Source organism: Plectropomus leopardus, chromosome 12, assembly GCF_008729295.1.
Source record: "Plectropomus leopardus isolate mb chromosome 12, YSFRI_Pleo_2.0, whole genome shotgun sequence".
NCBI lineage: Eukaryota > Metazoa > Chordata > Actinopteri > Perciformes > Serranidae > Plectropomus > Plectropomus leopardus.
The window spans coordinates 33,269,002-33,284,558 of record NC_056474.1 but is presented as its reverse complement, the minus strand read 5'-3'; the positions used below and the strand labels follow the sequence as shown (position 1 = coordinate 33,284,558).

The 15,557-nt window shown below is 40.4% G+C and overlaps 1 protein-coding gene across 1 annotated transcript in view; it reads right to left on the bottom strand.

Annotated features, from left to right (window-relative positions):
* Positions 1–521: 521 nt before the first annotated feature.
* The window catches only part of LOC121951252 (cadherin-18-like), a 106,386-nt gene continuing 91,350 nt past the window's right edge, over positions 522–15,557 (bottom strand). Inside the window, exons 10-11 of the mRNA XM_042497517.1 lie at positions 2,489–2,758; positions 522–1,144 (exon numbers count right to left, since the gene is read on the bottom strand). Of these exons, the coding sequence (XP_042353451.1) occupies positions 522–1,144; positions 2,489–2,758 (893 nt within the window). The remainder of the gene's footprint in view (positions 1,145–2,488; positions 2,759–15,557) is intronic.

The window sequence follows — 15,557 nt, the reverse complement described above, 5'->3', positions numbered from 1 at the left end:
GGCTCTGGTTGGGATCATGAACCTGGATATCTGGTGCTTCAGGGCCCATTCAAATATTTTAAAGGTACAATACCTTTATAGAAAAAGTAAACAATAAGGGTTAACCAGGAGGGGCCTATAGCTTTCTTTGGCCTTTGGAACATCTGCAATATGTGCTCCTTCCACAGGGGCCATCAGCTTCCTCTAAATCCTTCTTTGTAGCATCTGTATCACAGTTATTTTGTTTATGAAAAAGAAATCTAGAAAAGTCAACGTTCCTTGAGCTTGGATGTCTTCTCCCTGATTCCCTTCAGCTTGTGTTCTTCTCTCCTGATACACGTACAAGGTCTTTCTTATCCTCTGATCCCTCATGATTTCACAGTTTCTAACTGCCAGCTTTTTGCAGCATCCCCACACCAAGTTAAAATGGCACAAGTAAAAAGCAAACTGGCCAAAGGTAAAAAACACACAAAAATAAACCTTGTGATTGTAATTTTCAGGTGCCAAGGGTAGCCTGACGTAGTCAGCTGCTCGCCAACAGTTCATTGTAGTGTTTGCCTCTGCGGCTCCCAGTCTTCTAAGAAGGCAAAGTTTAGTTCAGGCACTTCGGCAGTCAGGCCCAAAGAGCTGACTGATCCAGCCGAGGACCCGTGGCCCTCATAGGCATATGTTTGAAGTGAGTCATACGGTGGCCCCCGTCTGTCAGAGTCTGCTTTAGCCACCTTCTGCTGGATGATCTGCTGAATGATGTCCTGACCATGTAGCAGAAGCGAAGGCGCTGACTGGCTCATCTCTCGAGGAATGCAATCAATGACAAACCAGGCAGTCTCTGACTCCGGGCTGTAGCTCCTGTAATCCACCTCCTGTCTTTTTCTCCTCCTTATTACCACAGTCTCCTCCTCTTCATTCTTGAACTCGTCCTCTTCGATTTTTTCCTCCTCTGCGTATGCACTTGGTCTGCAGCCAAAGTAATTATTGAACTTCCTGTGAGGCTCAGAGGCTTTGGGATTTCGGAGTGCAGAGATGTCAAAGGCCTCCGTGTCTTCCTCTCCGCCTCCCTCATCATCATACGTCACCACATTTTCTCTGATGTCCTCTTCAGAGAGAATCAAGTGCTCTTTGCTGGCTTTCTTATTTCGTAGCTGGGTGAAGAGCATCACTATGGCTGGAGGGAAATGAGTCAAAGTAAAAGGGCAGAAAGAAAGGAAAAGAAAACATGAGATTCATTTGAAAACCTTCAAATATAAATTATATAATTTATTTCAGTATTTCATAGCTGGGGTGAAAACTTCACTCTGTAGGTGACACTGTCAGCATGTTCACAGAGTCTGTAACAAGTTTGGTGCAAAGCCCCTTTGGTGCCACCCAGTGGGAGTGTCACATAAGACACTCTAACATCCCACTTAGGGACGCAAACCTCAGGCTGTTCTCACAATATGTTCCAAATGTATACATGTCCCATGCATTTTAAAATACTTTTTGAGTTACTTGAATGCGTCACCTGACCTGGCATCTCAGGACATTTTATTAAAGACAAGCCCGTTCCCATTCTCAACTCTTAAATTTACGCCACTTTGACAGTGCCTTTGGCCTAAGTTCCAAAAGAGAACCTTTGGTGTGTGCATTAAGCGCTGCTAGACAACGTCAGCTGAGAAAGTTGCCGGACTGAACCGGTTGGGGCGTTATTATAGGCTGGTGGACATCACCTGCTGAATACGTATATGTGCACAGGAAGCTTCACATGAAAGCATGGCCAGATAGCACCTGTTTCATTTGCATGAAATGCGGCAGGATGGCGTCAGGTTGAAATGCTGCCTGTAATAATGTAATATACGAAGTGTGTAGGCGCCGATAGGGTGGAAGTGTGCAACAAACACATAACTTTGATGCAGGCGTTTGGTGTTCGCTTCCCCTCTGAATGTGATGTTTTATTCACCTCATTAGGTGCCTCCTTCCCAGATTCCTAACCATCCGGGGCAGCGTGTGCATGGAGTTGGTTGCCATGTGCTTTAGTTGTCTAAACATAACCATGTGCAGCATCATCCCACCATGTGCTTGTGTTAATATAATGGTAGCAGCATCCCAGCACTTAAACAGCAGACACAGAGGGATACCTAAAATGTAATATGTAGATGGGGAGTCCACACCAAAGCAGTAACGATGAGAATGTGTTGTAAAGGCAGGTGTGCTAAATAAGAAGAGCACGGAAGATGCCAGGAAACAGTCCTCAACTTTATTGTGGCTTCTAAATAAGCTTAAATTAGCAACCCACGTGGTAGATGTGACCAAATTTATTTGTGTTTGGGTAAATCTTAATTTATTGTGTAATGAATTTGTCTATCGCCACATTTTTAGGAGTGTGTGAGGTTGCAACAGGCAACTGAAATTTCATAAAAATTACACTCAGAGGCACACTGGTACAGGGCTTTACTGATTAAAAACAGTGCTATTTCCACTTGTGTGTTATCAGCAGGGAAATAAAAGAAAAAATGAGCAACCACATACTTACCTAATAATATGACAATACAAAGCAATATGGCCACAAATGCCCCGGTGCTGAGACCAGCTGAGGACAGGAAGGCCTGGGCCTGACAGACGTTGTTGCTGTGTCTCCCCCTGGTGTTCCTCTGACACACACACACCCTGAGGGAGAGCGTGGCAGTGCTGCTAAGAGGAGGCTCTCCACCATCAGAAACCACAAGCACCAGGCTGAACAGCTCCTGCTCTCTGCTGTGGCTGAAGCCCTCACGCTGATGAAATATGATACTGGCTGTGTTATCTGAAGAAGAGAGGACAGGATGGAGGGGAGCAAGGGAGGAGGGTGAAGGGAGGAGGTGACATGGATGAACAGAGAAAGGTAAAAGAACGGTACAACAAAGGTGAAGGAGAGAACAAAACCGCACTTTAAGAAGGCAAGTACAATAATTATACTGGTTCTATGAAAAAAACGGTAGCACTTTATAATACAGCTTGCGACTTACCATGTAATTATGTGGCACTTACAATGTAATTATGTGACTTTATGCGACACTTACGAGGCACTTTTGAGGAAAGATGTTGAAAGTTATCCCTTAAGTGTTTTAAGTACCTGATACCTACAGAGCACTATAGAAGGGTACTTTATAGGAAAGATGTAGGAAGTTGCCTGCTAAGTATGTTGTAAGTACTGGCTACCTACAGGATAATTTAGAGGAAAGATGTCTGAAGTTATCTCCAAAAACGTTTGTAGGTACGGGGTACTCTAGTGGAAAGATGTTTGAAGTTAAGTATTTTGGAAAGTACTTTAGAGGAAAATAAATTACCTTATCCTCTAAATATTTTCTTAGTAGTGGGTACCTACAGGGTAAGGTACAGGTTTATAGATCCAAATGATTTACAGAAATGGGATGCTGGAATGCTTTTCTCTGTTATATTAATAATTATTAGCACTTTTTCTACTTTTTAGTTTTGTTCTCTAATTATCTGACTTGTCTTTGGCATCATAGGGTATAATGTTTGAAGAAACAACACACCTAGGTTTTTTACCTCTTTATTGAACATACAATTTATACAGTCATTCAGCTAGTGGGGATGGAATGGACCCCTCATTCATCCAGCACTGCAGCAACGCACAAGGAGCAGGCTGGAGTGAAAACAAACCTACCTCTTCTCAGCTCCATAGAAGGCTTGTGTTGTCATCCAAGGACAAAAGTAACAAAATACAGTAATCTAACAATGTCACAGACAAATATGAAGGTGGATCAAATGTAGCTATGCTAAATGGTCTGCTGGCAATAATTGTTTCTACAAATAATTATAAATGCTATGTAATTAAACTTTATCTGGTTATGTAAGTGTAAATTCAAAACTGAAGCACACAAGACCGCCAGATGGGCTACTTCTGAATAAGTACTATTGTAATTTCCTAAAACCAATGCAAGTCTCCACTGTTCCCCTATATTGCCCTGTACCTACAGAGTACTGACTTTGTACTTACGAAGTACTTACCATGTACTTACACAGTATTTACAGGGGCGCGGGCAGGATTATGGAATATCCATTGTTCCCCCTTTTTACCTTGTACTTCCATAGTACTTACAGGGGTGCAGGGTGGATTATATAGTATCTGCTGTTCCCCTTTCTTATCTTGTAGTTACACAATACTTATCCAGTACTTCCACATCATTACAGGGGTGCAGGCCAGATAGATTATCCACAGTTCCCTGTTCTTTCCCTGTACTTACATAGTAATTAAAGGGGTGTGGGATGGATTATGGAGTATCCACTGTACCCTTTTCCTACCCTATTATTACACAATATTTACTTTGTACTTACAAAGTACTTTTCCTGGAGAATCTTGAATCTCAAGAATCTTGGTGTGTTTTGTAACCCGCCTAGAGGTCATCAGAGTACTTAAATCTATTAGAACCAGTGTCTAGATGCGTAGGAGGGGTTGAAAGAGAATGACAGAAACAATAAGCAACTGGAGTCACAGGGTGCGTTTCACTTAAAAGTAGGCTAGATTAAAATGTAGGCATAAAACAAAAATCAAAGGGCCCCTCTTTAACCAAGAAAAAATAAATAAAGGTTCATGCCCTGGATACCATATAAATGCATTCAGTACATCAAAAACTGTTTAAACAGTGCTTCACAACCTGAGCACATAACATAAATCCCATTTAACTGGTTGTTTGACATAACTAAATTGCATGGAAAGAAAATTGTCTCCAAGTGCCGTTGAGTTCAGGATTCCTGCTTCTGTTCCTTTAAGTTCAACTTTGGTCCTTTGGTCAGTTCAGCTAGCTTCAGACAGTAAGGGCAGTGTCAAGTCAGTTTCAGTTTCAATTGTCTCAGTTTTTAGTCAAAATGATGAATGTGGGCTTCGACAGTCCTGCCAGGGCATCATGGGTGGTTCCTTCCTCCAGCAAAAGATGATCTCCAGATCCTCTGGATAAGGAATTGGTCAGGTTCAATGGTGGCTCACCATCTCCTTCGTCAAGAAGAGTTCAAAGTCCAAAATCTGACAATGTCTTTAGGGTATCTCAAAAATTAGCCTCTGTTAAAACAAGGCTGTTACTCCTTTGATTCATTACATCCAAATCCTCTATGGCCATACTGAATATCACATCAAAACTCTCAAACACCACTGTTACACAATAGTGATAAAAAAAAAAAATAAAAAGAATATATATTTTTTTTCCATCTACACAGCATCTCTTGAGTGGAATATTTCATCCCTTTTTATATCAATTATGAATAATGTTTAGCTTTTTAACCATAAAACATGATTATTTAATATTTCAACCATGAATTATAATTATTTAACATTTTACCATCATTTTAACCACAGATAATTACAGATTATTATTATTTCCTTTAAAATAAATAGTCTGAATAACAGCACCAACATCATGTATCTAGTTCACATCACACATACACATTCTTATATTAGATAGTTTTAAGTGCACTTATTCAGGTTTCTCTTTTCTTAAACACACTATAGATCAGGGGTCACCAACCCGGTGCCCGCGGGCACCAGGTCGCCCGCAGCGACCACATCAGTCGCCCACAGGCCAGTTCTAAAAATAGCACTAATCACGAACTAGCTCTGTCTAAAATTTTATTTAATTGTGTTGCTATTCTTTTTGAATTGCATTTACAGTGATGTAAATTTAAAAACGAATATATAAAAATGTAAAGAAAAAATATAAAAAAAAGTTTAATATACGAAGTCTGACGTAGTATGGGTCACAGGTCAGTCTAGTGCGCATGACAAACCACAGCTTTGCTGAGATGAGCTCTGAGCGCTGCGAAGATGAGGAGACGAAAACGGTTTCTACCCACAAAAACATGGCAGAAAAAGGAAGAAAACTTATCAGTTTCACAGTAAATGGGAGGAAGAGTTCTTTTTTACTAACGTGAAAGAAAACTGTGTGTGTCTCATTTGCGGTGCGACTGTGTGGCGATGGCAAAGCGGCAGAACGTGGAGAGACACTTCAGTACATGTCACAAAAGCTACCATGTTAACTACCCACCAGGCAGCGCACTACGGACGGAAAAAGCCTGCGACTTAAAGGCAGCTTTGGGCAAACAGCAGTCTTTTTTTACAAGGCCGGTGAAAAACTCTCAAAAAGCAACCGAAGCCTCATTTAGAGCTACACATTTTTTGATAAAGAAGAAGAAGAAGGCGTTTTCAGATGGGGAGGTTCTCAAAGAAGCAATGGTGATTATTGTGAACACTGTACTTAAAGACGAGAAGAATGGAACCGATATCCTCTCCACTCTCTCCGATGTCCAGCTGGGGGCAAGCACGATGGCTAGAAGGGTGTCTGCTATGTCTGGGAACTTGACAGAGCAGCTGGACCGGGGTCTGGCGAGGTGCAGGTGGTTTAGCATCCAGTGCGACGAGTCTGTGGACAACAGCAGTACCGCACAGCTGATGATCTTTATTTCGGATGGTATTTGATGATTTCTCCACAAAAGAAGAACTCCTGACACTACTGCCCCTGAAGACAACTGCGAGGGGAGTTGACATTTATAACGCAGTGAAGAGTTTTTTCGCGGAGAAAAAAGTACCACTGGAAAAGCTGGTATCGGTGACTACAGACGGAGCTCCTGCTATGACCGGCCGACATGCAGGTTTCATCGCACACTGTAAAGGTGACACAGACTTCCCACCATTTCTGCATTACCACTGCATCATTCACCAGCAGGTGATATGTGCAAAAGTGACCTGCTTTGAGCATGTGATGACTCCCGTCGTGAAGATTATAAACGGCAAAGCGAAACAGCACAGGACATTCAAGGTGCTATTGGAGGAGCTGTCAGCTGAATATGGAGACCTGTTACTGCACACAGAAAGCCGATGGCTGAGCAGGGGACGGATTTTGAAACGTTTTTTGTCTCTTTTGGGTGAAATCAAAGAGTTCATGCAGTCCAAAGGTAAAGACACCTCTCTGCTGGAGGACACTGAGTGGATACTTGACCTTGCATTTTTAACTGACATCACTGGGAAACTAAACCTTTTGAACTGTGAGCTGCAGGGCAAAGGTAAGAATGTTGCTGACATGATAAGTTCTGTCAATGCATTTAAAAGCTAAGATGAGCATTTTCTCCATGCATTTACAGAGGAAAAAAAAAGTGCTGCACTTTCCCTCTGTGCAGTCAGTGCTGAAAGACAATGCTTGCATATGCATATGAGACTTTTGACAAAGCTGCAGAAAAGTACTTTCAAGTCATAAACAGACTTGGACAAGAGTTTGAGAACAGGTTTTGTGACTTTGATCAGCTTGAGCATGTGTGTCATTCATTTCCAATCCTTTCATGCAAGTGGATACAACATGCATTGCTGAGCAACTAAGTGCAACGTTCAACTTGGATGTTGGACAGGTGGAGACTGAAATTGTAACATTGCAAAATGACCTCCACCTCAAAGTCAACCAGGGCCGCACCAAACTTTTGGTGCCTTGCAGACACTGAAAAGTACAGTGGTGTATGCACAGCAGCCATGAAGGTTGCCAACATGTTTGGTTCAACCTATCTGTGTGAATCAGCCTTTTCTGACATGAACTTCATTAAGAACAAACACAGAACACGCCTCACTGATGCACATCTGCAAGAGTCACTCAGAGTTGCAGTGTCAACGTACATCCCAGATTACAGTACACTGGTGAAGAGCATGCAATGCCAGGCTTCCCATTAACAGACAAAGAAACAAATGCCAGATGTTGTTGGTGGCAACATGTCAGTGCCATGGCAAAGATAAATTAAAAATATTGAAAAACTGTTACAGATGTGTTACTAAGTGTAACAGACATGCTGACTTGTTTTAATGGCTGCAAATGTAGTGATTAGTACAAATGTGATAAGATTTATTTCAAAAGGAGTCGATTTTTGTTAAATCTTACATAATTGATCATTTGTTTTAAACATGGTTCAGAGTTCATGATTTGATAAAAACTGTTAGTGGGTAGTAAAAATTGGACAAGATTTCCTGCAAAATGTTGTGGAAGTGATCATTTGAAAATGAAACAATTGGAAAGGTAAATAAGAAATAAAATATTGCATGTTGAAATGTATCTCTGTCCTACCTTGTTGAATCATTCTGAATAATTATTGTGATGAATCATTAACGATCAGTGTCTTCACGTAGAATATCATTAATAATAATATAAAATTAAAGGTAAAAACGTGCAACTTTGTTATTTCAGAAGTGTGTTATCAAAGTGGTTTGCCCTTTGCATTACTCAGTGCCCTTGAAGTAGCTCTCAGTTTCAAAAAGGTTGGTGACCCCTGCTATAGATTATTAGCATGCAACTTGTACATAATGATTTCAATCAGATTATGCAGAGATGTGCAGCTTTAACTAGAGCTTTAACACTTGATATCACAGCAGTAAGTATAATGTGACACTCAGTGAGAAAAAAACAGAGGCTTTCTCTGCAGTGCCTTGTGTCTACAGACATCACTCGCTAAGTATTTAGCATCTGTGCTAGCTCAACCCAAACTCACCAAGATGTTGCGAAAAGTGATATATTCCTGGTGCACGGGTCCTTGTTCACTTCTTCCACTTCACAAATGCCGTCTCTGGTTCTGCTCAGCAGTTATAGCAAAATTATCCACTACCACGTATTACTTTCATCTCATGTCTGACTCTCAGGCAGCACTCATCCAAACATGGCGGTTCTCTCTGCAGTGTCGCCAACTTCTCTGTAAGGAAAGTAGCTCTCCCAAAAGTTGCTACAATCAGCTAGATGACGTAATCAATCAGTTTGCATAATATGAAATTCTGAGAGAGGCAAAACTAATAGAAAAGGCTGACTTGGTAGTTTACAAACTAACTATTTATGTATTTACAAAGTGTTTTTGTTGCCATATAACTATAAATGTTAGATTTTTTCTTTTCGTTTTTTACTGACCTAAGTAAGGCTTAAGGCTTATATTTGGCTAGAGGAGGAGAAGGACAAGAAACTGACTGAGTGTGTGAGTGAGACTGACTGAGACAGAGTGAACCGTGTGAGGGATTTTGGGGTGTGAAATGTAACGTCTCTGCTGTAACCGAACAAAATCATCATCTGTGACTGGTCGTAAACTGCAAACGCATGATTCATTTGCAAGGCAGACAGCTGTTTGCTCAGAGCGGTCACGGAGTCCGCTGAGGGTTGGGACTGTGGGGCTGCTGGTCAGACTGGCTGCATGAGTGCTGTGTGAGTGGTGAGGAGGAGACGGCAGCCACCCTGCTGTACTTGGCTCTTGTCAATGGAGTTGTAACGTGAACCGCAGAATGGGATATGTTAGATGCTTTTTGCAGACCCTTGGTCAGCACAATCATTCCCCAAATTACCAGAAAATGTCAGTAGATTTGTTGCTGGTCGCTATTGACTAATTAAGTCGCCGAGGTGTCTGGAAAGTCCCTAGATCCAGCAACAAAGTCGCCAAGTTGGCAACACTAGCTGTGTCCCCAATTCAGGTTCTGCATCCTTCGGAGGACGCAGCCTACGTGGTCCATCAAAAGGTGTTAAATGGGACGTACCAGCCTCCGGAGGATTTCCTGGTTGCGTCACCAGATGTTCCCACCATGGATCTATTATAAATCTGGATACAGCCGTGAGGGCGGGGCCTCATTTATTCCTATGAGAGCTGCTCAGTGGCGCATGAAGCAGAGAAAACTCTTTTTCCGGGTTTAGAAAAGTGTAAAATACCCGGATCTACTGGCCCATATAGCATTCGTAGAAGTGATTAACGGCAGCCGAATGCGGCCAAATGTACCCGAGAGCATTGCCTCCGACTCACTGGCTCGCTCACACAAGTTAAATCAACAAACAAACCAAACGTATAAGTCTCATAAACTTGTGTTCATCAGAGAGCCTATTTTTGCCAATAATCGCAAATTTAAAACAAAAAAAAAAACCTTATGGGATTTTTGAATGGAGTTTTTGTTTATGGCCAAAAAATATGCTCTGTGGCGAACACAACTTTATAAATGAGACTTACATGTTTTGTTCAGCATAAATTAAATCGCCAGAAGCAAAAAGCTTTTGTTAGCCTATACACGAACTACATCGTGCTTGCATGTATTAAACGTCACTGCTACAAACACTTTAAAAACATGTTGACCCTGGAAAGCTGTAAAGGCGGACAAGTGGGTTTAATGAGTTTCTGTGTCTGCTGTGATGACGTCTAACGTGTACGACCAACACTGTAGTCCCATTTGTTAGCAACCGCCTTTTTTTTAAGATGAGTAAAAAAAATTTCAAAAAAAAAAGTTCAAAAAATTGGGTTTAAGCCGACATATATTTTATGTCATTTTATTTTATGTCTATACAATATCTTTAGCCTGTGGTAACCAGTCAAAAAATGTCTATAGACTTTTTGACAAGGGAGCTGGGAGTGCTAAGAGGCCAACGGACTTCCACATTTTAGGACTTACTTCACCACTCTATTGAAGCAATGCAGTTTTTCCTATTGAACAGGGGAAAAATAAGTCCCAACCATCCGTGTACATTTCGGTTGTACAGAAAGAACCCCCATGTTTGGATGAGTGCTGCCTGAGAGTCAGACATGAGATGAAAGTAATCTGCATTGATAACCTGATTGAAATCATGAAATACAAGTTGTATGCCAATAATTTATAGTGTATTTAAGAAATGAGAAACCTCAATAGGTGCACTTAAAACTACCTCGGACATAAGAATATGTGTGTGATGTGCACAAGATACATGATGTTGGTGCTGTTATTCAGTCTATTAGTTTAAAGGAAACACATGTCAGTTTTAAATGTTAAATAAAATGTTAAATAATCATAATTCGTGGTTTAAAATGATGTTAAAATGTTAATAATCATAATTTATGGTTTAAATATTAAATAATCATATTTTACGGTAAAAAGCTAAACATAGTTCATAATCAACATAAAAAGGGTGAAATATTCCACTCAAGAGATGCTGTGTAGTTTAAAAAAACTCCAAAAAAACCATTATTTTTTAATTTTTTTTATCACTATTGTGTAACTGTAGTGTTTTAGAGTTTTGATGTGATATTCAGTATGGCCATAGAGGATTTGGATGTAATGAATCAAAGGAGTAACAGCCTTGTTTTAACAGAGGCTAATTTTTGAGATACCCTAAAGACATTGTCAGATTTTGGACTTTGAACTCTTCTTGACGAAGGAGATGGTGAGCCACCATTGAACCTGACCAATTCCTTATCCAGAGGATCTGGAGATCATCTTTTGCTGGAGGAAGGAACCACCCATGATGCCCTGGCAGGACTGTCGAAGCCCACATTTGTCATTTTGACAAAAAAACTGAGACAATTTAAAACTGAAACTGACTTGACACTACCCTTTCTTTCTGAAGCTAGCTGAACTGACCAAAGGACCAAAGTTGAACTTAAAGGAACAGAAGCAGGAATCCTGAACTCAACGGCACTTGGAGACAATTTTCTTTCCATGCAATTTAGTTATGTCAAACAACCAGTTTAAATGGGATTTATGTTATGTGTTAGGTTGTGATCCACTGTTTAAACAGTTATTAATGTACTGAATGCATTTATATGGTATCCAGAGCGAGAACCTTTATTTATTTTTTCTTGGTTAAAGTGGGACCCTTTGATTTTTGTTTTGTGCCTACATTTTAATGAAGTCTACTTTAAATGAAACAAAGAAAACAAAGACAATTTGCGGATCTGGGGGTATGGTTTAACCCCCAGATCCACAAATTGTAACAAACATCATGAAAATTTGAAAGAAATTGGCGTTCAACCAACCTCGGAAGTTCGGTTTAGTCTGGCTGTATAGTCTTAAAGTGTATAAGAAGGCCCTCCGCCATGCCAGAGCAAACTATTACTCATCATTAATTGAGGAAAATAAGAACAATCCCAGGTTTCTTTTCAACGCTGTAGCCAGACTGACTCAGAGTCACAGCTCCACAGAGCCTTGTATTACTTCGGCCCTAAGCAGTGACGACTTTATGACTTTCTTTAATGATAAAATTACAACTATTCGAGATAGAATCCATCACCTCTTGCCCTTAACTGACCAGACCCCGGACTCAGATAGCCTGGATATGGCAGCAAGGCCTGGAATTTATTTGGACTGTTTTTCCCCCATTGACCTTCGCTGACTCTGCCTGCTAGACCCCATCCCAACTAGGTTAAGGAAGCTTGACCCTTATTAGACAACTTTTTATTAGATATAATCAATGCGTCTTTATTCACGGGCTATGTACCACAGTCTTTTAAAGTAGCTGTCATTAAACCTCTTCTCAAGAAGCCCACTCTCAATCCTGAGATTTTAGCCAACTATAGACCAATATCTAATCTCCCCTTTATTTCTAAAATCCTTGAGAAAGTGGTTGCTCGTCAACTCTGTGACTTTCTCCAAGATAATAGTTTATTCGAGGACTTTCAGTCAGGCTTTAGACTTCATCATAGTATAGAGACGGCACTAGTAAAAATTAATAACGACTTATTGATTGCTTCTGATTCAGGTCTGGTCTCTGTTTTAATCCTTTTAGATATCAGTGTCGCTTTTGACACCATTGACCATCAAATCTTGCTGCATAGAATGGAACAGTTAATTGACCTTAAAGGAATGGGACTAACCTGGTTTAAATCTTATTTATCAGATCGTTTTTTCACATCAATGATCAATCCTCCGTGCATACTAGGTCTACTTTGGGGTGCCACAAGGTTCTGTGCTTGCACCAATCCTTTTTACTTTATATATGCTTCCTCTAGGCAACACTATTAAAAAACACTCTATAAATTGTCATTGTTATGCTGACAATTCGCAATTCTATCTATCTATGAAACCAGATTAAACTGATCAGCTATCTAGACTTCAAACATGTCTTAAGGACATAAAAACCTGGATGAGCAGTAATTTCTTCATGTTGAATTCAGACAAAACTGAAATTATTGTTCTTGGCCCCGAACACCTCAGACACTCCCTTTCTAACAATGTAATTTCTCTAGCTGGCACATCTGTCAGGAACCTCAGAGTTTTATTTGATCAAGAGAGCAGTGGGACTAACACTGCTCTCTGACCTTTATATTTAAGCCATAATAGCTGATTAGTGACCCTAGTTTCGTTAGTATGTATATTCCTGAAATCCCAGTCTGTGTGACGGGGAGGAGGGGGAGGTGGCAGAGCTTTCGGCCCGATCCGATGGGGGGTTTTGAGTCTGTTCAGACCTGCCACTCTGGCTCTGCTTCCTCTCTCTTTCTTTCGTGTCTATTACTGCTCTCTGGCATTCATATTTAAGTTGTAATTGCTGATTAATGACTCTAGGATCCTCATTGAGTGCTTGAGTGCTCACCACCTTGGGTCTGTTGAACTGCACTACGCTAATCCCGTTGCCTCTGCAGAGCATTCCTGCTCCCTTGTTTCCTATCTTGTCTTTGGACACCTCCCTATCAATATCTGCATGAGACTCTTATCAACACCCAAAATATCATCGTAGAGTGCATTTGATAATTTTACACCTATCGTTATTGTAATATGACATCTGTTTCCACTATTGCTGTGTCTCTCTCCCCCACCCTCTCTCCCCCTCTCTCTTTCTCTTTCCTTTTTGCCATGATTGTATTTCATTTGTTATTTCCGACATCTATTGCATGTCTGTCCGTCCTGGAAGAGGGATCCCTCATCATTCTCTGCTGCTCTTCCTGAGGTTTCTTCATTTTTTTCCCATTACAGGGGTTCTTTTTCTGGAGTTTTTCCTTGAGTGATGTGAGGGTCTAAGGGCAGAGGGATGTTGTACAGTGTAAAGCCCTCTGAGGCAAACCATGTTTGTGATAATGGGCTCTATAAATAAAATTGACTTGACTTGACCCTGCGACTCCAGTTGCTTTTTGTGTCTGTCATCCTCTTTCAACCCCTCCTACGAATCTAGACATTGGTCCTGATATATTTAAGTACTCTGATGACTTCTAGGTGGGTTACAAAACACAGCAAGATTCTTGAGATTCAAGATTCTCCAAGACTTTTTAAGTACAAAGTAAATCTTGTGTAATAATAGGGTAAGAAAAGACTACAGTGGATACTCCATAATCCAGCCCGCGCCCCTTTAATTACTATGTAAGTACAGGGAAAGAACAGGGAACTGTTCCTGCCTGCACCCCTGTAATAACATGGATGTACTGGATAAGTATTGTGTAACTACAGGGTAAGAGAGGGGAACAGTGGATACAATATAATCCACCCTGTACCCCTGTAAGTACTGTGGAAGTACAGGGTAAATACTATGTAATTAAAGGATAACTAATGTTTAATGATGTGAAAGTACTGGATAAGTATTGTGTAACTACAGGGTAAGAAATGGGGAACAGTGGATACTCCATAATCCAGCCCACACCCCTGTAAGTACTATGTAAGTAATGAGTAGTTACTATGTAAGTACAGGGCAAGAAGGGTGAACAGTGGATACTCCATAATCCAGCCCGTGCACCAGTAAGTACTATGTAAGTACATGGTAAGTACTTCGTAAGTACAAGGTAAATACTCTGTAGGTACAGGGCAATAAAAGGGAACAGTGGAGACTTGCATTGATTTAAGGAAATTACAACTGTACTTATTCAGAAGTAGCCCATCTGGTGGTCTTGTGTGCTTCAATTTTGAATTTACACTTACATAACCAGTTAAACTTTAATTACTGATAGTATGAGTTTTCTGTCATGACTTCTGAAGGATGGAGACACCTGTTAAAGCTTCAATCAGCACACATTTAATATGAGTAAAAGTATGAGTATACGATTATGATTACAATTACAATGAACACAAGTACAGTAAACTAGTACAACATAAATGAAGATGAGTACAAAGATGTACTAAACTAAGACTACAAATGAGGACAAGTACAACAAAGACGAGTGCTCGGGTCAGCCCAGACAGAGACAAGAGAAAATGCAGACTGACACAGATCACAGAAAGCAGGCTGACACTGATTACATAGAAAGGCAGTAGTATTTATACAAGGCTGTGAAATGGATGGTAGGTATCAATTACAAACATCTCAGGTACTAGACTTCTTTTGAGGAATGAGGCATGTACTTAAAAAAACCCTCATCTACATATCATTCTACATGATGTGTGTTGGTCCATATGATGAAGTAGAGCAGTGTAGGAGGAAGACAAATAAATGACTAAATGAAATGGAGTGGATCATTCCTGGATAGATGGGAGATGAGCTGTAATGGAAAAAGATAAAGAAACAAGTAAATGATATTCGTTCTACAAAAATAGCTGAAAAAAAGAAATCATAAGGTAAAATCTCAAACTTGGAGATCAAGTTTGTAAACATTTTTGGATTCAAGCATTACCAACACAATCTTTTTGATCAATACTCACGAGATTGTGTTTTACTGTTGCAGTTGTTGCACCTGAAGTAGCTAACAGGCTGTGCCCTAAACACCTTCAACACACCTCAAAAGTATAAGTTGATTTTAGTCATGGAAAACATCATTTCAACATACTGTAACATATAACATATAGAAAGAGGACATAATATGATATGCATAACAATGTAAACCTGTCACATTTTGCCACTCTGTCCCTCCCTCTCCAGGCCACCAAATGTCCTCAGACTTTCACACCTGTC